Raw genomic sequence first — 27,312 nt, 5'->3', positions numbered from 1 at the left:
TACAATTCAAAGGGCTACACTAAACTGGGAATCATAATGAAGGTACATTAAATTACATAAGAATGTCATGCTGCTTACTTCATGTTTTATAAGACTTTTGTCACATGAAGACACAGAGCTCCAGATAAGCTGCGTATTTGCGTGATCACGCAATACAAATAATTAAAAACCCAATGCAATTGCTTACTGCAGGGTTCAATAACCCAATTAATTCATAGGAAAACCCAATTATATGCCAAAACCATGAGTTCTTAACGCTTTTATTCGCTATCGTTTGCGTTATTTACCCTTATCTGATTACAGTCGTCGCGTAAATCTATTTTTATAATATTTATAATTGGAAATGTCCTTTCGTTCTTAAAATAGAGCCTTGCATCAAGTAGCTGTAATGGGTCCCTGTTGGAATTTTCCGTTGCTCAAAAAGTACACGTGTTTATGAAAACATTTCGATCTTCTCAGCGTTTATCCAATTAGCGTGTGACATGCTGTCATATTTTTTCGAATTGTTCGGGATTTATCATAACATACAATGGATTAAAACGAAAGTAAATGTCCGATAAAAATATTGAATAGAAGCATGTTTTCGGCTTCTTTTTGATAGCTGAGGGAAAGTTATGATGATAACAAGACTCAGCTAGTGATTTTAGGAAGCGTCCATTGAACGCACGGGCGTGTTTGCGTACCTTAACGAGAACATTGCTATAGAACGATAAACACGGGGTTTCGTCAAAAACGAAATCAGTTGGAAAAAGTGAAAGGCCAAATCAATTATGACATGATATGTAGTTGGAAAGCATCGGAAACCAAAAGTTCTGATAAGGGACAACTTAACCCAGATTTATGCAAATTGAATTAAACAAAAACAGTTTATATATTATTTTTTTTTCATTTTAGTTGATGAATGAATACACATATCCGTTTTTTACGTCAAATTATGCAGCTTGACACTTTCTTTGTTTTGGTCTAATTGTTCTGGATGCTTAAGATAGTTGTCTTATTGGCAAGTGCAGTATAACATTGTCATTTATTTACTTGATGTTGCAGAATTATTTGTAAATTTAAGTTGAATGTGGTCTCCATCATTAAACCACCCTATAAATCTCAAGGCTTTGGGGGTATATCTTAAATCTGGGAACTACTTTTTATTTTTATTAAAAAGTAGATCTGGCAAATAGGTGAAAGGACTGGCAAAACTTTCTTACAGCACCTAAATTTCACATATATTACATAAACATCTAAACACTTAGCCACACCTACCCCAACTGGTATATAAACTGTAGGGTGATCATATGGGATCTAGAAAGGCAATTAGTTACTGTCCAACTAGTGACACCAGCTGCAGTTTACATAAGTTTTGAGAAAATACAAAACTGACAGAACGTTTAAAACAGAACACAAATTAAACGTACAATTGCTCGTCAGTGAATAAACCAAATAAAACAGCTAAGCACATATACTAGTACAAAGAAAGAAACACACTTAAGATGGAAACACATCTGTGGTTGATATAATGTGATTATAACATGCCTAAATATTCAATATTGTGTTGATGAAAAAACCCAATACATTAAGGAGCTTGGTGGTGAAAAAACCCAATTTGATATTTGCTTGAGGGGTGAATTGGAATTGATAATGCAATTAAAAAACTTTATCACCCAATTACATAAAAAAATGGTGGGTAAAAACCCCAATTTGTGAATTCTTATCTGGAGCTCTGAAGACATCTACTGTTATTCTACATGTATTTCCTATTTTAAATTGTTATACTTCTTATTAGGTCTCCATTAAGTCACATTTGTTTAATATATGTTTAGCTGTGTGTTGTTTTAATAACAGCTCTGTAAGTTACTATCTGTTTCTTCTCCAACTTCATGTAAAATTTCATGACATTCTAGTGAGGTGAAAAATTAAAGGAATCAGGAATAACAACCAATTTTCAAAATCTTTCCCAACTGTTGTTTACTTCTAGTACAGTAAACATAGCAAAAGATCTATAATCTAAGAATAGAAATCCTAATAGTATAATATGGTGTGATGATGTAAAATATGGTGTCATTTTAAGCTACAAAGTCAAGAAAAAATTTCATATCTTTCTACATGCATTAATTAGCTAACTTTAAAGATTATGAATGTATGGTCATACTGATTGTCACATTTCATTGCTGTGTATTGTTCTTAACTATTTTTCATTTCAAACAGATAGAAATTGAGTGTTTAGCAAGAATATACATCCATGCCATGCTCTCATGTTTAGTGAGCTGCAAAATCTGAGTCAAAACTCTAATTTAGCATATACTTAAAAAGTTCCATTTATAATAAAACATTTGTACTATTAAAGTTTCAAGCTGACATGAACACAAACTACTCCAAACCAAAGATCTAACCTACCATAAACTCATACTTTAACCTGAAACTGAATAAACTGACCTTCTTTTGTATGTTGGGCTTAAAAATTTTAATTTTCACTATTTTCTGCAAGCATAATCATATTATGATAATTTGCATAATGCTTTATTCTAACTAGTTGATCTTGCAGGATTTACATTTCAAGGTGTTACCGTATTGATTAGAGTGTACTGAATTCATGCTTTAATGTTCATTTATGTACAGCATCCTATGCAGGTCACATCGACAGCAAGTCATTATTTACTTAATAATACCAGTCTTTTTCATTATAGAGTTATTTTTAAGGCAAAAAAAACACATACATGTCTAGCTATATAGAATTTCATACAAAATCTAAGATCAAATAAAAAGTATTATTAAAAACAAACTTTAATAAAAATAAGACAGAAAGTACATTTAAAAGTTGAGTGCATAGAAATGTGAGTTAAGACAATGACGGTAGCTCATCCGTGGAATGTCAGTAAGAAAAAATCTCCTAATAATGTCACTTTTATAAATACTTTGATTATTAGATATTGTTAAAAATATGTTTGTCCTACTCGTATATCCTACTGAATTTTATCATAAGTTTAGATATGCCTCAAGTATAAACATTTATCATTGATATTACAATAAATATCAAATATATCAAATATGAAGAAAAACTATGATTACCTTTCTCTAAAATGAAGTGCTTGATGTTTTTCTCAGAAAGTAAAGAACACAACATTTAAATAGTCCAAGAGAATAAAGTTAAAAAAAAATTTGAGATAGTAACTTTGTGAGGGACATACCCATCGTTGTGCCTTCTGGAAAGTATACAATTAATATAAATGTATATCTATAATGTCTTTCTTAAGTAATTAATAAAGATTTGTGGTTTGTTTTCCTCAAATTCTATATCATTTACATGCAAATCAACATTTCCAATCTTTTCCTAAAAATCTTGATTTATTTCTATTACACTTAAATATTTTCATTGTAATTTTGTCTGTTTGATATATGGTACATTTGTAACTATTTTATCATCACATTACATATTCTTTTTAACAGATTCAAAATTGCAAAGATACACAAACAAAATTATTTTTGCAAGGATTTGCAAAATTTGCGATTTTAACAAAAATGAACTATGAAAATAACAGGGGTTAAATTAAGATTCAATACATAAAATTACAAATTAAAGTAAGATACCATATTGATTTTTTCAAATATAATACCAAATAAGTGCTTTTTTTAGATTAAATTTTTACTTTTGACTGACTATACATTTTAAAAATGCAGAAATGGTTTAATATTTTTTGAATGATGCCCTTAAGTTGTCATTTTTGGTTTCAATGAGTTGTTAGGTTGTTGTTACATAAAGAAAACCCAACAGACTGCTCATACTCATATGTTTATGTTTTCATAGTGTATATGTATAAATTTTAAATTATTGTATTCATGATGATCAGTTGCTATTGATTCAGATAAAATCATAGATGCAATCTTTAACTCATTATTACAACACTTGAAAAATTAAAAAAAATCTCTAATGTTTGCAAAAACCTGTAACAGTTTGAGCCTTAATGTAAAATATAACCACAAGCAGAAAATAAGGGCCATAATAATCAAAATATTCTAAATCTATGACTTCAATAGATCTATAAAACTTTTGCAATTAAATAACTGATGCACTGTCATGTGCTAATGAAATAATGACCTTCATCCAAAACCTAACTATAAAATAACTCTGGTATATAATGAAGATGAGGCTGAACAAATAATCAAATAAAAGAAATGTACTGTATAAAGGAAATGCTATTTTGAAACTCTTTGATATATCTTCATGGTTTCATGAGAAAATATTCCAGACTGAGACTAATGAAATCTATGTTAAAGTGATCAAAATTGAGTGAAGCCTTGGACTAATGCATTTATCAATTGGTCCATGATGGAATTGTGTTTTGTTAAATAAGATGATAGAAATAGTAACATATTATACCACCATATATTTCTGAAAACAGATGTGACTTTCAGATATCTATGAAGATATAGAATAGAGAACGGAAACGGGGAATATGTCAAAGAGACAACAACCCAATCAAAGAGCAGAAAACAGCACAAGGCAAAATCCCACACCCGGAGGCGGGCTTCAGCTGGCCCCTGATATCTATATTTATTTTGCTTACATTATTGATCTATTTTTCTAAATTTAAAACAATGATAAAATTGTAAATGTTATTTTCATATTTAGATGTATCTAATATCTTAAAGCTTACCTAATTAAAACAAGTCTAGCTCAGGAGAAATCTACAGATTGAAAATTGTTGTGTATGACACACACACAGGTAAGAGACACCTGTCACCCAAATCAATATTTAATAACAAGACATCACTTTGGTCAGAATCATAGTTTTCTTATTAGCAGCAGATGTAAGCATATTCTGACGAAACACATTTCTCTTGTATTTTCTACCTCCTAATCATTGTACATTCATTATTTTACACCTGTACTTAGTAATAACTGATTATATCCTAAATTTACAGATCAATATAGGTCTTAAAGAACTTATAACTGTTAATTCCACTTGTAATGTATACTCAGAAAGGTAAGTCAGAACAAGGATTAGTAGTTATTATGTCATATTTAGCTTTCCATTCTTGACAAGATTTTAGATAACTTCCTCTTAAAATTAAAAAAAAAATGTCAAAAACTTCCTTTCTGCTATTTTTATACTTTTCAAGTGAAATTATAAAATTCAATTGTTTGATAAGAATCCAAACTACAAGGGGGTACTACTCCAAAAACAGTCCAATTAAACACTGGTGGAATTTGTTTCAACACTGAGACAGGAACTATGAAGGTAACATTCTAATTTGATTGGATAATATGCAGAATACTCCAATGAGATCAGTTCTAAACAAAATTACTAGATAAACTTTGACCTGATTTATTTTATTACATTTGTCCCTCAAAGACAAAGTAAAGTTCTTGTTTTTTTCTGATGCAAAACCGAACTGTTTGCAACCACAACTGAATTGTTCCAAGGAAGTGCATGTATCACACAGAGATATTTTCCAATGTTTCCTACAAAACTGATAGTCATTAAAAGAAAGAGAGAATACCAAACAGACAATCAAAAATCATAAGTTAAAGTAAAAACAGTCAAGAAAGCACTTCACAGTTAACTAAAGATGGATCAAATTAAACCCTGCCGAGGTAACTGTGATGTTCTAGGAGTTCTAGTGTTCCTTCTCCACTAGTGGCAATCATCATGCTATTCATTGTAAGACGTAAAGTTTAGTGAGAAGCTGCATATATTCTTAATCTTAACTCCAGCTTTATAAGTTAATACATATCATTATGGATGCATGGATGTTTTAAACATCCAACAACAAATGAACTTCAAGTGAGCAAACTACCATCAGACCACAGAGGCAGTTTTTTTCCAGAAAGAAATTTCTAATTCATTCAGATTTTCTGATTATAAACAAATCCTTCTATATTTGTATGTAACAGATGGGTTAACTCAGTGTTAAGAAGCAGGACAGGGTTAGGTCAATGATGTGTGATGGGGGAAAAAATCACATCAAATTGGTGCATTATTTCTATACTTACTGATTTCCGAGTTGATGGGGATGTTTTGGGTGATAATGTACATTGCAGGAGAAGATAACCCATATATTCTTCTTTACCGCCATCTGATAACTCTAGCTTTAATTCTGACGGTCTGAAATATAGTATGTAGCAGTTAATGTCACTTGCTGCTTATTTTAATGTATATTGTTTCTTAAAATTATTGCGTTAATATTTACCATTATTAGTGTCTATTTATTGGCAAGATTTCAATTTGACCCCCCCCCCCAAATCCTATATCTGTGTTTTTTGCCTATTCCCTCAATCACGGGTGGGGGAGGCTGTTGGGTTCAAATGGAAGTCTATTCGCTCAATTATTTAATACTCATGAATTCATTTATACAACAACATAAGAATGAGGTATATTAGCATAATTTAACTACTTGTTTTTCATTATTTTAGTACACTTAAGTTAATTTTTGACTGTGAATTGTATTTTAGTACATATGTATTTCACAGGGCTAGTTGGTTTTACGTATTTCACGAGGTTAGATTGATTTACAATTATCTCCAGCAATCTGAATTATCACTTTAAACATGTAAAATTCTAGGTTTTCTATATATCAATTTATAAAAACAAAAATGATAGCCCATTTATCAAGGGAAAAAACATGCTAATGGAGGGTATTAGCACATTTTAAAATTACAACAAATTGCATGCTAATTGTAACTAATTGCAAATATATTCCATATCTTACGAAATATGCCTAAAATATTGCTGACTGAACATAAATATATTTAAGCTCTACAGACATATTATTAATGTAAATTCTATTATTGCGTAAACCCCTGAGGGTTTACGCAGTATATATTGGACGATGTCCGTAGTCTTTCGGAACACCGGATGTTATTCGGAATACATCTGTTCTTTCTATGACCACCTTTCATATACATGCGCAATAGCTTATTAATTGACCTGTTGAATAAGCATTAGCATCTTAAAGTTGCTATAGAGATATGTTACATATGATGCGAAATGTATTATGATGCAAGCTACTTTAATAAGCATTTGAATACTTCCTTGCACGCAATTACAAGCTGCTAATATTTACCTACATATATGCGTACTTATTTTAATTAGAGTCGAACGTTGAAACCAGCTGTGTTTAGATATGAGATAAGATTTCATGTAAACAATGCGATTTATATTCGGAACGAGAATCGTTAAAACTAAAATCTATAAAAGAAGTATTAATAGCATTTCATTTAAGATTTTGAGTCTAGGGAAGATGTACTTGATGTACAAAGCAGGCTAATTCGTTTTTTTTATACTGAAATTAAAAAGAAGTCTTTCTTGCACTTTATTAAAATTTTACGTCTAGAATAGACCAAGGACGTATATATTCTATTATACGTCCTTGAATGGATGTAAAAAAAACGAGGATTTTTCGAAAAAAATATCGTTTATTAAAAATAACGTTTAAATTAATTATGAAAGTACATTGCAAATTGAAATACAGTTATTTTCTTAGTTTAAATGTTGCAACATTATTTCCTTTTTAAAAAACAAGGAGGTCATATAACCTCCTTGATTAAAATAACAAATCAGATTGTTATAGGTATATCTGGATCCTTTTTCGTTATTAGAATGTGAATAAATAGATATTGAATATGAAAAAAAAAAACTAAAACTGAAATCTAAATCTAAAATATATTTAAAAAAAAATACATTTGACCATGCAGATGAAAGAAATAATACTTCAAGCAATGAAATAACGAATTAAATGTGCCGCTTTAATTATGATCCACAACCTTTAAATTAATCATGCATGCAATTTCAGCAGACTTAAAAGGGTCAGCGATAAGATATCAAATGTCTATTTATAGACACCGAGTGATGACAGATGCAGGCAGAGATAAGAAAAAATAATTTCTATTTATAGTTATCTGGGCCAGGGAACAGATTATCTAACCTGTAGTAATTAAGGCTTCAAAATGTTCGTCAAAATAAAAAAAAATAATTATTATTTCTTGAAAACGATCAGATGATGAATTTTCGGTTTTAATATATTAAATACGAAAATGTAAAATAGTGCAAGGAGATTTTGAAAGACGACAGGATAATATATACTTAGGTTTTATGCATGTAAAATAGATTTTAGGAAATTTTGAAGTTTGTTTTATTTATGTTATATTTTTATAATTTTGACCACAAGTAGCAGAGCTTTGTGTGACCATTGTGATAATGTACCGATGTAAACGTGTTATCTAATTAATTAAAAGCTCCTGGTCAACTGTTCTCATAACTGTGTAAACTAAACTTTCTCTGATGTCTTTATATAACAGCTAGGTACGGTGTATGGGTTGTAAGTGTTTCTCTGTGATGTTAAAGTTGCGTTGCAAAAACAAATCGGTTGTTGTACTAATTAATTAGATAACAAGAAAGTAAGTGAGTATAAAATTATTTATAATTGATACTGAGAGAATCTTAATTATATCATGGAAGTATTATATTGACAGGAACTCCAACAAACCGATTTCAAACGTTTATAGTGCGATGCCGCAAAATCGTTAAGTATCTGTTAATTAACTTGACATTTTTCAATTAGTCGTATCGATGCATGGGTTCAACAACGTTTTCGGGATACTCGTAATTACGGAATTTACCGAAGTAACCGGATGTATACATAAATGTCAAGGATATGACATTTAACGACCATGCCAATATTTGGCAGTTGACAGTTTTTTACTAGGTTTTCTATGTTAATAAACTATCGTCACTTACAAATATTTCACTAATCAGTATGGACGTGCACGATTTTGATGATGAAGAATTTGAAAAAATTATCGGTGAAGATATTGAAGAGTTTTATTGCTTTTGTAAATCTGAAACTTGTTCAATAGAAAAGATAAAGGCTGTACGGTGACCCATAGTTGTAAACTTCTATGTCATTTGGTCTCTGGTGGAGAGTAGTCTCATTGGCAATCATATCACATCTTCTAATTTTTATATTGAATTCTAATAAATTTCTTGTGTAAGGAAACACATCATGAGTTGTAATCTGCATGTGTAATTGAGGTTTACTGCTAACTTTGACAAATATCTTGTCGCATTAGTTACTGAAAGTCCGATGTCAAATATTTCATGCATTTCAACAAAAACAAAATATTATAAATTTCTAAACAAACGCTGCAATATGTTTCAGATATGTTAAGCCTTTACAAATACATTTAATTCTAAACTGGTTAATTCTAATGATAAAATTTTAAGAATATACTGCTTAGGACCCAGCATTATGATAGTTCTTTAAATGCATCGAAATATTTAAGATTAAGCCATTATTTCCCAAAACAAGTCCGTCAGACGTCAGAGCAATCTCGGACTAGGTTGAAGGTTGTTTTAAACTTTTGAATTTATTCAAAAGGTGTACATGTAATCGGTGTTATAACCTGATACATGCTATATGAAGAGGCCATCACGTGCGTATAATTATCCACCTCTCTTAGTGTTTAAAACATTTTCTATAAATATGTTAAATTACATTTTACGATATTTTACGATAGAGAAAACCATAAATATTTGTGTTACACTCGATTAAAGTTTTCAATCTTTAACTTAAAATTTGAGTTATCCGGCACCATCCGGCACACTACACGCGCATCACATTATTTTCTGCAAACACTCTACTTCAGAGTCATGTAATTTTCATAACCGGATATTTCCCGATTTCCTAGTTCCAGTGATAAAAACATATCAAACAAAAATAAAAATAATATTACCTTCTTTCCGAATACAATTAACTTTCTTTTGTCATTCTGTTAAATATGGACCGATTTTTTAGATTGTTTCAGCTGTAGTCTTTAATTATTGAACAGAAACAGGTGGCGTTATTCATGTAGCGATTCGCAATTAGCCACGGGAGTTTCCGTGTTAATTTACATTGGTAGGTAGATAAGACCTTCGATAACAGATCACGTGATAAGATCAGTTTCTGTAAACTATACAGGCGAAGGCGGCATCGCAGATACCCCACAAAGAAGTTATCACGTACTTGAAAAACTGAGTCGGAACCTTTTATTTTCCTAAATAAATCAGTGGGATGCGAATGTACTAATTTTTCGTTGGAGTTCCTGTCAATATAATACTTCCATGATTATATAGAGCGACGCCTGTTGTTACCATATGTTGACATAATGGCTACATTGAAAGTCCATGCAGGTCGAGTGAGATGTAGACTTTACGAATGAAGACAATAGCCTATTCAAATGATTTTTTAGTAATCTAATTTGGAAAAAATAGAAAGACAATATAAATACTAAAAAACAATCATAGAAAGATCTTGCGAGGTTAATGATTTTTTTTTTCTATTATAATTACGTTTTTAAATGGGTTTTTTTAGTCGTTAAATACTTTAGGATACCTTACATATGTCATGCTCTCGTATAAAACTGGTGCAATTGAAAGAAAAAAAATTGTCACAATAGAAATGCAGATCGGCGCTATCCAGCACGAGAGAAAAAGGATAGGTCAACATAAGAAACCTACAAGGCAACTTCAGTTCAATTTCAATATTTAGATTTTTCTAATGCATTTGTCAAATGTCAGAGGGAATATCTGTTTTAAATGTGGTAGGAATACCAATGAGACAACTCTCCATCAAGACACAGTGTAGTCAAAGTAAGCAATTATAGGTTATAATACAGCCTTCAACACAAAGGCTTGGCTCACATTGAACTGCATCCTACTAGGGGCCCCAAGACACTGTTATAAAACAATTCAAACAGGAAAAATCAAATCTAATTTAACTTCAAACCAGAAACAAAAAGCAAATATGAACTGCACCAAAAAAAACCCCACTAAACAACATGCTTCTGACTTGGGACATGTGCTTATGAATACACCTGTTTTAAAAGAATTTACATATATACCATAAGACAGTAGTGTAACTTTACCATGTAAAAGACACCCTATAAAAGTTAATGAAAAAACGTGTTCAAATAAAAAAAGGAACACCTTACAACAGTTCATAAATGTGGCCTTTAAACAAACTTATGTTTAGAAATGGGTATTCGGTGATAATTTCAGGTTTGATTATGTTAGTTGTTTTGTTGTTTTCAATTTAGTTTATTTATAAGTACAAGGTGTAAGCTGTTTTGTCTAGGCTGTAAATAGCTTTCTTAATGAATTGGTTTTGGTCATCAAGGTGAAGAGAATACAGTGCAATTCAAATTATAAATATTTACAATTAAACTTGCAGGCCTTTTTTCATGACCCACAATTTAAAATATAAGAAAACATCAAAATAAAAAGGGACATTAAAAAAATATCTTCAAATCGAGTTAAAGGTTTTAAAAAGTTTTTGTTTTTAAAGAGGTTTGTCATCTAAAACTTTTAAGAGCACAAAGCACACAACTTAAAAATGCCAATGCTTACTACCCTAAGCATCACAAAATCCTTGCAGAGCAGGTGTAAGGATCTTAATAATGAACAATATCAAGCCATTGTTCAAATAACCATGAACATATCTCAAATTCCAATAAAAACAGCTATTTAGTTTCACGTATTGCATTTCTTTTTTTTATTAAAGCACAAATAATCATTAATTGATTGAATTTCTTCACATTTGTATTTGAACATAAGCCTAGAAACTAACTCTTATCTAAAAAAAAAACAATTATCTAATATTCAATGCCAAACAAGCATTTGGGTTTACGATTGCATTTCTTTTTTTAAAGAAAAGCAACTTGTTATATATGTTTGATAAGAACATTAAAGATATGCAAATGACTTAATTAGCCACTTATCACACAGTCCAAAATGTATTGATTTAGTTATGACTATAGTATGAGGGTCTGGAAGGGGAGGTCCATAATTTCTGTATGATTTAAATTTTTAGGGCATTTTTCTTTTCCTTTAAAATTAATGCTTATTCTTTAAAATTCTCATGAAATTGATTTTACTATGAATTTTTTCTGTAATTTTATGATTTCTTTATTCTGGACATCATTTATTTCTGCCTGTAATCAGTATTTTATTGCCTAATTCTTTTATTTTCCAGTTATATTTATAATTTTGCACCTTATCATTCTTTTAGCTCATTTATTTTATTCATTATCTTTTTTGGCCATTATTTTCTATTCTGTAAACCCCATCCAGACCCTCATAGTATAGCTTAAAAACTGAAATGACGTATGCAGCCTAAGAGCACAGGAAATTATAAACATTGTTAAAATGACACAATAAGTATTTTATTTTGAAATATATCTATTTAAGATCTGCACTTGAAATGAAGATTTTAAAAAGTTATTGAATTTTGGAAATCAGGACATATTAACAAGAACATGTAATACATTTTGAAAATATGTTACTTTGCCAAAAGTGTGCTGATACTGCTAAAATTTATAGACATTGGATAGAGGGGTATACTGTCACATGCTTCTTTATCATCTGAAGCCACTAATATGACAATAATAAACTGTGAATTTGAGTTAAACTTATATCTCTATAAATGTAATAATATAGCAATTCACACTTAATTTCATTGACACTAAAAATTGCTCCAGGCAGTCCAGGGGGTGTTTTTATTTCAGTGTATGAGCCAGTTCCAGTTTAATCAATCAAATAGATTTTGGATTGCCTCCCATCTTTGGTTATATATTTCACTACAGTGAATTAATCTTTTCTGTAAACCTGGAGCATGCTGATAAATAAATCTCTGTTTGTGATTACTGACTGAACCATTCAGATCTACAAACAAATGGCAGCTATCTTTGTAACTCAGTACAAAAAACCAGGAATCTGTAAGTTATAGATTTCCAATAGTTAAACCAGGACAGCTTATACAAGTTATATTATGACAATACCAAGTTATACTGGATTTGAATGATTGATTTGTTTAGGAAAGTAAAATTGAAATAAATACTTCCTCAGAAAACTATGATCATCAATCAATACAAATACAATGTGACCCAACACTCACTTCTATTACAATTAGTTCTTACACTAGCTTTCTATGTATCTTTATTTCCTTAGATTTATACTGACATGTTTATTTTGTTAAGTTATAAGGAAGAATCATAATTTGTAACAACCATTTGAGGGGTCTGAAGGTGGGCCTGTAGCAAGGTAAAATTTTTGCCTTTATCTAATTGTCAGTCAAAAGATCATGCCCTTCATCTGGGTAGACCAACTTTATAGAACCTACCTTGCATTTACTGTTAATTTGTTCTCTCTCTGAATATGCATGAAATATTTGTCACTGGATGATATGCAAGCAACAATCAAACAAACACTCAAATGCCTAAATAGTGGTAGCATTAGGACTTAATTTGTTATTTCAAATCTTATTCAAATAATATGTTATTAGTTTGCTATTCATTATGCTATGTTGAAACGATGGTACTTCAAAATCTCTCTTTTTTAAATATAATAATTAATTTATCTACACATTTAATCTTTTTTTCATAAATTGTGCAATACTCACTCCTTGTTATCTTTATTGACCTCTGGAATATTTTTCTGGAGTGTGGGGGGTTTTGCATGCTGTGTAACACTAAAATGAATCCAAGAAATCTTCTCTTAAGGTTTAAAAATATCATCACTGATGTAACAGATAAACTTACTCATTCAGTTCTATTAGAGACAAATCAATATCAGCCGATCCCATAGGATCATCAAATCGTCCCCGGTCATAATCATATACTTGTAACTGTACAGGTTGGAAAAGGTCCTCTATTAACAGGTGAAATGTTTCATTCCATTGTGGATTTAAGTTTTTAAACACTGTCTTACTTTTATGTAACATTTTATTTCCTATTTTGAATTTTACATATGGATCACTGGTACCTGCAAAAAAAACCAGAACAGATTAGACATACACATCTAAAACAATGAGCTTCACATTATATACAGGGTTCTCACTAAAATAAATCCACGAGTCCTGGACTCTCTGTTAAAACTTTACTCAGTGCTTGGAGTACACAAAGTGTGCTTGAAACACCAAATCCAGTATTTTGATTGGTTGATTTCTGAGTGAGTATGATAATCAAGCTTGAAAATCTTTATGACCACAAGGCCTGAACTCTTGAAAAAAAGCAAGGTCCACCCTTTTCTAAATTGGTTTCTAAGTAAATATAAATTTGATTTTTCTGTGTGTTTTATTATGACATGAAGACTTAAATAATATATCAAGGCAATGAATGATATTCTTTTTCTTTTGTAAAGGGCATAACTCTAGAAAGGTGAAAGTGACACCACCAAAATTCAAACTTGATCTGTGTTTTGTGGTAATAAGCATTGTGTACGAGATTCATAACATTTGGTTGAGGCAAACTAAAGTGAAAGAATGGAAATAAATTTTGGGACATATGTACAGACGTACAGACGAACAAGGGTAACACTTAATGCCCCCTATGACAACCTTTAAAACAAATCACATTGTGATGCTACATAAGCCTACCTATCTTCATGTTACTAACAAACTAGTGTGAGAATTCAGATATCAAATTTTATATCAAGTATAGTACTTCTTCTTCACATAACCCCAAACAAAATGACATATTGTACTAGGTTAAAGCACTGCTATACTAATTCATACATACAAGACCAAATTATGTGTGCATGGCATGTTTCTGGAATAAACAACATGAGGTATGCTCAGGTATTATCAAAGTCAAAAGATTTGGAAGCAAACTACATAGAACTTTTTGAGCATAATATACAATATTAACCTTTATCAATAAACCAGAATTAACAATGGACAAACATCACATCTAGTTTAAAATTCCGAGTAGGCAAAACCAGATATATTCATTAAATGACGATACTTTCTATGTTAAAATAATTATTATAATGTCTTACTATGGATTCATTATAATTTGGGAGATACCAATTTTTAGTGATTTTGTGGGTATAGGTAAGGTGCACTCCACAGTTAGGAAATAAAATTAAAATTGAACCACGGCAACATTCTGTATTTATTCACCATAAAATATTGCAAAAAGGGACATGAAAATGTCACATAGTCCTCCAAAATTTGGTTCAAACTAGAATTTCAATCCCTTTGAGTGATACATTTTCTGAAACTATTGACATTAATCTACCAAATGATTAAATAAAAAGTGGGTGTCTTTCGCCTCATTTTTTCTTAAAATTGAATCACAAAGTTCGTGCGACAGAAAGTCGGAAAAAACATCACAATAATTTTGAGACCAATGTCTGGTATGGATATGAAAATACTGACTGTCATACAGAAAACAGCCCATAATACATACATTACACAATCTTGATGCTCATATAAACCCACTATGAGAGCTGTATTAATCCTCAACTATCCAAAAATGAATTTTATTGGACACTAGCTTTCATATTTGAAAAATCCACAGGGGCCAAAATGCGAAACTACACACCTAACTGTGGAGTGCTAAATAAACCACTAATTTATTTGCTCAACAAAGAACAAATTTTCTAAAGGCTTGTATGCAGACTTTGGCAAAAACCATGTAATCAAATCTCAAAAATACGACGTTTCCTTGATCCGCAAAAATTAGTATCCACGAAAATAAATGAATCCACAGTCTGTCAAATTATCAGCCCTTCACTTACCACTGCTGTCTCTTATGACCAAGTCTCTCCCCTCTTTCAGAACTATTTCTAAATCATAACAAGCATGATGTTGCATGGAATGCTTTCTGTTTCTTAAACCAATTTCCTAAAATGATAAAAACAATGCATTTTTCACCCAAAAACATTCATAGAAAATTGATATATACTATGTTCTAAAACCAGTTGTTGGCATGACACGGGTTATGTTCTTCTCATATATTTTATGATGGTATAATACTAAACCCCTAACAGGAGGGATTGTGCCTGATATTCATATGATGAAGACATAATCTTTCAACCAGTTTAATTGAGGTCTGGAGCTGGCATGTCCGTAACTGCTAGTAGTCTGTTGTTATTTATGTATTATTGTCATTTTGTTTATTTTCTTTTGTTTCCGATTCTGACATCGGACTCGGACTTCTCTTAAACTGAGTTTTACTGTGCGTACTGTTGTACGTTTGTTTTTTTTATTGGCTAGAGGTATAGGGGGAGGGTTGAGATCTCAAAAAACATGTTTAACCCCGCCGCATTTTTGCGCCTGTCCCAAGTCAGGAGCCTCTGGCCTTTGTTAGTCTTGTATCATTTTTAATTTTAGTTTCTTGTGTATAATTTGGAGTTTAGTATGACGTCCATTATCACTGAACTAGTATACATATTTGTTTAGGGGCCAGCTGAAGGACGCCTCCGGGTGCGGGAGTTTCTCGCTGCATTGAAGACCCATTGGTGGCCTTCGGCTGTTGTCTGCTCTATGGTCGGGTTGTTGTCTCTTTGACACATTCCCCATTTCCATTCTCAATTTTATAGGGATTTTTTGGTGGTCTAGAACATGTACGTAACAGAAATCTAAGTTTTTGACTATTTCAATCTTTACATATAAGTCAATTTATAATTCTGAGTAAATGCATTAAGATGCTCAACAAACAAACAAAAAAAAGTAAAAAAGATGAACGAATGATAAACCTATACCATATATACAGAATTCATAACAGATCATGGACCTGAGCAGTTCAGTGGTCTTTGCTGTTTGTTTGATTGATTGATGTTTGTTTAATCAGAAGAATCTTTAAAGTTTGCTAATTTATAGACCATATGAATAGGATAATGGAGCACTGTATACTTGAAGAGCATGTTAGGAAGTCAGACAGTATGTCATTTTATTTTCTCTTAAATTTCAGTTTTTGAATTGTCTGAAATATTGTTGTAAAATTTATAGATTGAAAAAAGTAAACAAATACATGTATTTGTTCCGCTCAAAACATAAAATTAACAGTATAATCCATGGGAGGAATGTATTTTATCATTAAGGTTATGATAGTTAACTTATTTTCATTAAACTTAAGCAAAGCCTATTTCATCATGTTCATTAAAGAAGTGAAGAAATAAAAAGCAACTTCCATGTCCTATGTGGCAAATTCAGTGCATGATCATGATCATTTGGGTTTTAAAACAAAATGATCCAGGGTGGCTGTATGGTGTGTTCAAGACTTGTTCTAATAATGTACAAAAATTATCAAAGTGTACCAAGACTTTACCAGTTCCTGGTCAATTGTCCTTCATTCTGACTTGTTTTAAGCAAATTTAAAGACCAAATTAATAAAGTGATTAAATAAGAATGTGGTATTTTAGGGACGGGTAAGTAAATCTTGTAATTTTATTTCATTATGGTGCGTCTGATACTCTGTTACATTTGAACTCAGTGTAAATATCTCAATAACATGCAATCATTCATAGATTGAAAAAATAGGATACCACCTGCTAACAGTCATTGTCACAAGAAGTTCATTTATTTTCCAATATATAATGAAAAGGACAGAACATAAAATTCTTACGCTTAGATCGTAGTCCCGATCTGTAGATAACAAGGACTCTTGTGAGGAATCAAGAATGCCTGAATCAGAATATCGTACAGGTACACTAAGCCTATCCAAACTATCACGACTATCCTGGCTGTCCATACTCCTAGCATCATCAGACAAGTGACCAGTACTCCCTACACTTAGGGTATCAAAGTTACCCCATGAATTATGGTAAGAATTCAAATCTCCTAAAACTGTTTCTGTAGTACTCTCAATAAGACATCCAACGGACTGACTTATTGAACGAGACTTTTTTAATTTCTTAATTTTTTTGGAAGATCCTGTCAGTCCACTTGCAAATTTATGCCTCCATTTTTTCTTTTTATGCCTTGCCATTATCACGCTTGCAGATGACAGTACATTTGATTGTTCTCCATCAGAAGAGGACATATTTGTTTTTGGTCTATTTACTTGAAACAGTTATCTTATTAAAGGTTGATTGTGATAAAACTATTTGTACAGGCAGACTTAAATTCACAGAACAATACAGTTATTGTCACCGGTTTATAACAATATAGATCAAGTCATTATATTTTAAAATCCAGAAACCATAAATTATATTTCAGTTAATCCTTTTCATTAAGAATATAAACACAATACAAGTTGACCACAGGCTTTCCTAAATAAGTCAACAGATACTATTGGTATGTAGGATAGAGAAGAATGCTATTACACTACTACAGACATTCAATCAGTCAACAAGAAATGTCACTTTTATCCTGATAGTTGAAAAGTGATAAATTTTTCTTGTATATCCAATTACTGAAAACTGAAAACAAAAACTAGCAAGCTTGTTATTGAAATTCTGATCCACCACTGCTGTCCCACGATCAGTACAGAGTTAATATCTGCTGAGACTTTTAACAAATCAATTTTATGTTTCCAGTTTTGAAGATTTTCAAAAAAAAACATGTATCTTTAACTAGGCACAATGATTCAAGAAATCATTACACATGTTTTTTTTTTTTTTATCAAACCATCAATATTATATACAGATTAACACAACAACCTGTCTAATCCTATCCAGTGCAATTGTCATAAAATAAAATCCTATCCTGTCAAATTTACAGTATTTATCCAATGCATATAGCTGTTATATCTCAGGATTAATAATACACTAATAAATGGTGTTAGTTGTAGAAAAATGCTTCAAAGAGCTAATTACTAATGTTTATAAACAACTTCATTAGATCCTGATTAACTAATCTATTAATGTCTCATATAATCTCATAATCAACACAAAAAAATACACAACTAATGTCGGAACTCATAATCCTCAAATACTTGTTGCTATAAATAATACAGGAAGTAAAATAATCTCTTCTTGGCACAAACAATAACTATTTTTCCTGTCTATGTTTAAACTGAAGTCCTTAATAGATTACTATCTACTAGTATGTCCTCCGCACTCAAACTCTTTTGTTAAAATACCTTTCCGGATCACTGACATCAATGATTACACCTTATTACGAGATTTGCCTTTGGGCTTACATTTTCAAACCTATACTAGGCATTTATTACACAGTGCTGTTGAATTTTGTTATGATATATTCTGATGACATTCTGTATTTAGTTATTATAATTTTGGAATTTAAAAACAGTAACAACTGAAAATAATTGATGATGTTATGGATTTATAGATGACATAAACAAATTTCATATTAATCAAATGCAAACAATGTTAAAAATCCTCATATTTAGTATGTTGTACTGAATTTAACTAATTCTAAAATGTACTTATATGAGAATGATATTGATCACAATCACAAGAATGCTCAAGAATGGTACCATCAATAATTGATTTCAAATATATTTTAGAAACTAAGACAGTTTAAGTTGTCAGCAGAGGTTTTAAAATCATTATCACTGATTTACAATTAGTCCTGTTCAGACAACCAAATCACTCATATCAATTAAACTACGAGAACATGATGCTATAAAGTTATAAAGTAGTACATACATTGATGAAGAACCCCATGTCAAAAGTTTGTCTTCTAACTCAATACAGACATAACCATTATCTGGTCTTAAATTCAATAATCTTCATATAATTCCATCATCCACTTCAACACTTCAATGGTTGAAAGTTTAAATGTGATTTGTAATATTAGATCACTGCCTGCCAGAAGACAATTTTAACAGATGTGTTACAACAGATATATACACTATCTGCCGCTTTCATCTTGTGCAACCACTTAACAGAAAGTTTACAATATATTACTACATGAAACAAGTAGAGTTTGTAAATAAATGTACTTCTTCAATATCTGTTGAACATGAAATCCAGTGAAGTTACACTAGCTGTAACACATTCCATTGTCAAAGTTCAGAACATGAAGTCTGCCAAACACTAGAAATTAGCAGAAGCTCTTTCCAAGCTTTTATTGACACTAAAATAATAACTTTTCAAGTACATCAAATATTCTTTATATTTGCCAAATTTTAGGACTTTACTGTCTTTAGAATTCAACAGCTCCATGTCATTTTTCGTATACAAAAATTCTTTGGCAGATCAGAATCTCTAAAGTCACCTTGAAGGATGTTAAAACAGTATACATCCAGAACTTAAGTGGTTACGCCATAAATATGTAGTCCCTGCCATTATATTAATCAGCATGCTGTAATATCTTAATGGAAACCTTTTACGTTAAATTATTGGACTGGTTTAAGTAAGTCATAACAGAAATAGAGAAAAGCCAGTCCTGTTAGGATATCCCAATATATCAATTAACTGTATAATCAGCAATAGTTTTGGGTTTACAATGAGGTCAGTCGATAAGGAACCCTACAGGTTTGTTCATAACATCCATTCTAAAAGATGATTTAAAGTTGACATTGTATTATATAGTAAATCTGTTAATACACGAAGGATTTGTTACTCTCCTGATCAATGTTACACTGGAGACATCAATAACATTGGACTTTCTATATTAGTGTAAATTAATGAGATATTGACATGCTGCAATCAACTTATTATAAAGTAAATCTCTTTGATTTCTTCTGACATTTATATCAAAGCTGCCAATTTCAAATCAATATATTTTCATGCAGCCAAAGTTTACTTTATAAGCCCCTTTTGGTCATAAACTATACATTTCTACGTAATTGATCATCCCAATGTTTGAGCATTCAGGATGAAAAGCAATTGAAGTTACAGATTACACAACTTTTCTAAGGTACTTCCTACAGCTAACAATGACAAAATGTTTTACTAATTGGAAACCTGGGGGGGGGGGGGGGGGGGGGGGAATTTCAAAAATGTACAAAATAAAAGAGGTGCCCATATTCAATCTGTGTACCATCAATTCACAAAGTGTGAATAAAGTTGATGAAAAACCTGTTGTAGTTATACAGATAAACTAAGTTTTCTATATATGTTTCAGAAGAATGCCTGGAAGTATGGAATGACAGATAGTCAAACTGTCACTACTTACTAGATCTGCCCTTACTACAGCACAACAGATCAATGAAATCAGTGAAATATGAAATGATTCATGACTTCATATTACTCTTTCTATCAAACTATAGAGCTTGTATGAGAACTTCCATCATTTTCTTGTCAAAATCAAGAATTCTCACTGGTAGTTAAACTATTAAATCTATCAAAACAATTAAGCCAATGACAAACTTTTGTCTGATCCCTTTACTTTTTTGAGAAAAAAAAAATTCTATCATATTTAGTTCACACTGGTCACATATTTTCACAGAAAATGAAAGCCTACATGCCACTGTAGTCTGAATATTTGTTCACAAACAGAATGTTTGGTGAAGTTGTCTTATCTCATCATTATTATTAAACTACACAATATCTGATCTTGTTATTTTGAAAAATTAACCATCAGTTAATAACGGTCTCTAGAAGCCATGTTTTGAATTTATTTTGGGATTTAATCATATTCAGGAATCATCAAAAAAGATCTTCCATATTTTTTGGTTGTTTCAGTTTGGTTGTTATGTTTACCTGGTAATGAAATGCATTCAACTTCCTCAGATCACCACAGATGTCAGTCGGTAACATAGATCTCATCTGTATTAGTTGCACAAAAAAAATCAAAATAAAGGCTATGGTGACATGAATCAAGGAACTATTATCAAGACTGAATATGATTCAATTACATTCTAAGAAAGACACTATAAAGTTACCAATACAGGGAAATAATTAAATGACATACTTCACAAATAATTGCATCATTCACCATTCTTATACCAACTGTAATTCATTGTGTTTTTTTCATAATACTATTTTTTTTTCTTTAAATAGGAAAAGAAGATAAGGGTTATATTCTAATAATGTGACAGCATGCAATCAAACAAGACAAAAAATCCACCAAAAGATATCTAGATGTCAACTTTTGGTCTTCAACCAGAGACTAGGGTCTAGACTCTGTATATGTCAAACACTAAATGGTCCATAGTCTCTAAAGTTGTAAATAAATTTAAGAAAGACTACCACAGATCTTCCATCAACTCTGGAATAGGAAGTCTCTTTTAGAAATCACAAAATCATCTTTAAGTTTAACAGTTTTATAAAACTGCTGCCATATATGGATTCCCTGAAAATACCACACAATTATTTTTTTAAGAAGAGAACTGGTTTGTGGTGATTTGCAACAAACCATTCCCAAATAACCACAAAATACATTGTTGTAATCTATGTCACTAGTTAAGAGGAAAGATATTTGTCTCTTTTCAAACATTCTAATAATTGAATTACACCTGAAAAGTCATGATACAGTAAATATGTCTGTCTTTACACCAAGGATTTGTTAAGTCCCCTGTTTTTCATCCAACAATAAAGCATTTTGACATGCCGCCATTCTAATAGGTCTTACTATATTAGTGTCAATTAATAAGACATTGAAAAGCTACATTTTCTAATTATGGAGTAAATCTATGTGATTTATGGCAAGAATATTCCATCAAAGCTGCTAAGTCAGGTTAGTTCCGTACACATTTTCAAAAAAATATAATAGAAAACATCCATTGGATGTGTACTGATTGATACTTTAGTCTGAGAGAACATGATTTATTTATTAGTTGTTATTGGGTTTGATTAATTGGCTCATTGTTGAAGGCCGTAAGTGGCCTATAATTGCTTACATCCACTTCATTTGAACTTTGGTGGACAGTTGTCTCATGCTGTTACACTTTTATAGTATTTTTGGGGTTGTAAAAAGGGTTTTCCAGTTGTTCAAATGATTTGTTCTGCATTGAAAAGTATCTATTTTCCTTCAAAAACAAAAATACAGTAGGGAACTGAGGCCCTCTATTTTGAGCTAGACCCTGTTCAACACACCCTTCTTTTCCATTGACAGTCTTAATTAAAATTTTCAACCTTCATTCTCATCAACTCCATTCGCAGCCCTTACCTATTTTCATCAAAAGACCCACGGATAATACAATGATAGCTTAAATTTTTAACCTGACAATCAATGTGGTATGCATAAAGAATTTACAAAAATCACAATTGGTAGGCGATATGATGCCAACTCTATCTCTCCTTCAGTGAATGAACTAACTGGACTAGACAGTATGCCTTATATATAAATTTCATAACTTACCATGCTTGTTATCTAGGAATTTTAATCCTTGAATACCATATTTTATTCTATGTGATATATTGACTACTGGTCTAGGGCATTACATCCTTATGAGCCTCTCTTCATGTTTTTCTAATACTTATTTCATTAACAGAGGAAGGTTCAAAAGGCAGCCTTTTCCAGACCAGTAGACTTCAAATTCTCTTACTAGCAACAAAAAGCAGGTTTTTGGTGAGCAAAAATATATATTTTATGGATACATATGGTACAAGAACCAGTTACACTCACTAAAGAATCTAGCTATTGAATGATCAAAATTTCCTTGTAATCTGAAAATTGACACTAAATTGTACCACTAGAATGATTTAATTATCCCCAAATATTAATGTATTTCTTACAATCTGCATTATATAAATATCTTTATCAGTAAAGAAATGAACCCAATCCTCGCTGTTTAGTACTTATATTCAAAATATATATTTCCTTTTACAATGCTTAACCTCAAAACCATATTAAATTTCTGAGTTATCTCCCATTGAACACAAATAAGATGGATTTTATGAGCATAATAGCAACTACAAAAATACCTTTCTAAAAGGTATTTTTGCAGTTGCTATTATGCTCAAGTTTCTATGTAAAAAAAGACAGAAAATAGGAACTTAAATATGAAATATCAGTGTTTCTGAAATGGAAAGTTTCATTTGAAGATACTGAATTGACATTTGTAGTACCATTCTGTTACATCATAGGAAACAAATTGTGGACATTGGGATGATTGCTGTCTCATTCTCTAAGGTCATGGGCAAAACTATTTTTCTGATAAAATTCTTTGGAAACATAATAAATGTTCTTTCTGCTCAACAAAACTAATCTCCTCAAAATGATGATATCTTTAATCAAAGCATGCAAAATATGTAAATAAAGAATTCAGTACCAAGACAGGAATATAAAGATAATATTGATACTTGTTATCTATTACCATCCATTTTTCTCAACTTTATACACAAAATATCTTTAAACACAATACAGCAATCAAGTATTTGATTTTTTAATATGTTTAGTAGCATAGTTTAAATAAAACAGCACAAACTTTTTAATAATGCCACAAAACTGAACACAATTAGGTCTGAGAGCACAGTTATCTACCTTTGATTTTCGTTGTCTACAAATATAGTCCCTACTGTAAACAGTGTATAAGTTGCAGTTTTTTTCATACCCCTTCCAAATTTATTTATTCATGTTTTATGCCTCAAATAGCAAGAAGGGGATGAAATTACACTGTAAAACAAGAATGTGTCCATAGTACACGGATGCCCCACTCACACTATCATTTTCTATGTTCAGTGGACGGTGAAATTGGGGTCAAAACTCTAATTTGGCATTAAAATTAGAAACATCATATCATAGGGAACATGTGTACTAAGTTTCAAGTTGATTGGACTTCAACTTCATCAAAAACTACCTTGACCAAAAACTTTAACCTGAATAGGAACAGACGGACGGACGAAGGGACGGACGGACGGACGGACGAACGAACGAACGAAAGAACAAATGAATGGACGCACAAACCGAAAAAACATAATGCCCCTCTACCATCGTAGGTGGGGCATAAAAATTTGGGTCATGAATTTTAAAGTAAAGTAGTGATTTGGTCCAGCTGAAAAAGGTTAAAAATTAGTATGTCTGAAGCTGACAAAAGAATTCAAGACCCCCTTAACATAAAATTGTCCATATTTTGAGTTAGAGCTGATGAAGTTTTCTATAATTTTGATATAATTTGTCCCAAAAGTAGTACACCACACTGTAAAAATATTATTGAGAAAGCGCAGGCAGGATTTTTTTAGTTTTCATTTATAGTCTAAAAGAAATAACTGTGTTCTTGGGTCACAAAGATCCTGACTTTTTACATTTTTGTTACAAATTTGAAAGAAGAATTTCTTTTCATGATCAGTCAACTTTACTGCTCATAATATTTTACTTTATTGAGCAATTCAAAGCTAATTTTTGGGATGCATTATGAGTAACTTTTGCTGTTCCTTAGAATTGTAGGATCTTGCAGGAAACAATGGGTATATATATACCTCCACCTTTCGTATTTCCTTTACAAATGAACTACATACCACTAATACCACTTCCAGTCTCCACTCAGTACAATGGTAGTACTGAGCAAACAAGTTTTACATAAGGTCTTTTTCACTTGACTTATATCACTTACTACATTGTTTTTCAAAACATCCTTTTCTATATTTACACTCTTTCTTTATCATCTTCTCTCTTAGATTTATCACTATCTTTAAACAATGGCCAATTTTAGATTCAAAACATGAGAACACAATGTACCCTACTTCTCCTTTCATACAATTAAAAAATAAATTAGGCATAGGAGTATGTTCAGAAAAGAAAAGTATAAATTGAATTCCTGATGAAAAGCAGATATTAGTATTTCTTATGATTTATATTTGTCTTTTATGAGTTGAATGTTATGGTAATTTGTAAATTGACATTTCGCTGTATTTTACCATGCATGCATGCATTATTATGTGTAGTGTAAATGTATTGAGTATAAAAATGTGTATACGTGTATATATGATGTCCTCTTGTACACCTATGTGTCTGAGGTTTAATAATAAAGTATTGTCCTATTGTCCTATTACCTTCTCAAGTAGTGGTATATAATATCTTGTGGGTTATCATACAAAGATTAAGAAAAAAATTTAAAACCAATGAATTGATATTCCATATGTAAAATATATAAAATATATACCATGTATAAAATCTTATGTATTTCAAACTACTTTCAATGATATAAATTTCTGAGAAATATTACTAGTAATTATTTCAAATAAAAAAAATGATAAAAAAAAACTTGATCTATACAATTTTCCAGATGGATGCGTAGTTCACAGAAATGTCAAAAGGGACAAGGCAATTTTTTTTATAGTTATTAAAAAAGGTTCCTGTAAACTTTTTCAAAAACATCTTCCAAGAAATGTTGGCATGAGATTGCTAACAATGTTATTTTCCATATAATTTTATATTTCCAAGTGGCATATTTTTACCCTGTAAAAATGGTTGATTGGTATTGATCATTGAACTCTTACAAAAGCTGACTGACATAAACCTTTGATGTAAATTTAATAAAAATCTGACAAGACATGTAGGTGTTAGAGTGCATAAAATGCAATGTTCAATATAAATTACATTACTCCTGTAACAATAATTGACCAACACTTTTTCAAACTCTTCCAACTTGGAATGATGCACTGTCAAATTAAAAGTTTACTTCAAAACATCGAATTTATATCAAAAGTCAAGTTTCATATCGTTTTTGTGTCAATCTGATTATCATTTTTTATATGATGCCGAACTGATTACCATGGTTGCCCTTTGTTATTAAGTCTGAAAGGATTAATATCGGGATAATAAAAAAAAAAATGTTCAGCTGGTTTAAATATTTTTTGGAAGCCCTGCTTCCAAGACATTGCTGATATCAACATTTGACACAAATTTCATTACAATCCTACAAGAAATGTAGGCTAGAGAGTGCTTACTATGCAATTTTCCAAATCATTTCTATTTTCAAGGGACATTATAACAATAGTTGATCAGCACTGGTTTTAGAACTTGCCCCAGACATTGCTGATGTAAACCTTTAATGTAATAAAAATCTGGAAAGTATTGTACACAGGAAAGTACTTACAAGATCAGACAGATGGACAGACACCTGATACTTCTATGTTGCTGTACACATTGTGTCCAGAGACTAAAAGTAAGTCATCAAGAAAGATGAACAAACTAAACTTAACTCATCATCATACACTAATGTACATGTTCTAGACCATATGAGTATTTGGACCATACGCGTATGGTCATGACTATATGTGTATATACTCATATGGTCCGACCTTACGCATATAGTCCGGTTAATAAACACGATAAACGATGAAAAGGTGTCCAATAAATTAAGAGTCTCTAAAAATGAAATTTTTACTTATTCAATCATATTGTTATCATTGTTACATGATTAATACTAGAGGCTCTCAAGAGCCTGTGTCGCTCACCTGACTCTACTTTGGTTTAAGAAATCATGTAAAGATAGGTAAAAATCATAACAGATACCCAAATAATGATTGAGGCCAAATTTTGATTAATATTGGTCCCGTTATTTAATAAAATATCCTGGTGGCCATCTTGAACAGTAAATCGGCAGCAAAGTAGCAACACTTGGTCAGCACTTCATAAGGAACATTCATGCCATGTTTGGTTTCATTCCATTCAGTGGTACTCTAAAAGAAGACATTTGTATGTATTTCCCATAGGGTCCTATGTTAAACTAAGCCCTCCCCCCTAGCGGCCATCTTGGATGAT

At 31.1% G+C, this 27,312-nt stretch overlaps 1 protein-coding gene across 5 annotated transcripts in view; it reads right to left on the bottom strand.

Moving 5' to 3' along the window:
• LOC127734272 (multiple C2 and transmembrane domain-containing protein 1-like) overlaps positions 1 to 27,312 on the bottom strand; it is a 104,790-nt gene that overhangs the window by 29,463 nt on the left and 48,015 nt on the right. For 3 of the 5 annotated variants that reach the window (XM_052244037.1, XM_052244040.1, XM_052244041.1), the window contains 4 exons: positions 15,549 to 15,654; positions 13,568 to 13,790; positions 5,987 to 6,098; positions 3,180 to 3,194 (listed from right to left, as the gene is read on the bottom strand). In XM_052244037.1, the coding sequence (XP_052099997.1) occupies positions 3,180 to 3,194; positions 5,987 to 6,098; positions 13,568 to 13,790; positions 15,549 to 15,654 (456 nt within the window). Of the gene's footprint in view, positions 1 to 3,179; positions 3,195 to 5,986; positions 6,099 to 13,567; positions 13,791 to 15,548; positions 15,655 to 17,377; positions 18,694 to 27,312 lie in introns of those variants that run through there. The other 2 variants (XM_052244042.1, XM_052244038.1) reach the window with 2 other exon arrangements.

Source organism: Mytilus californianus, unplaced genomic scaffold (genome assembly GCF_021869535.1).
Source record: "Mytilus californianus isolate M0D057914Y unplaced genomic scaffold, xbMytCali1.0.p SCAF_3, whole genome shotgun sequence".
Taxonomy (NCBI): Eukaryota; Metazoa; Mollusca; class Bivalvia; order Mytilida; family Mytilidae; genus Mytilus; species Mytilus californianus.
Note: the sequence above shows the minus strand (reverse complement) of the source record. Positions and strands in the feature narration are given on the sequence as shown.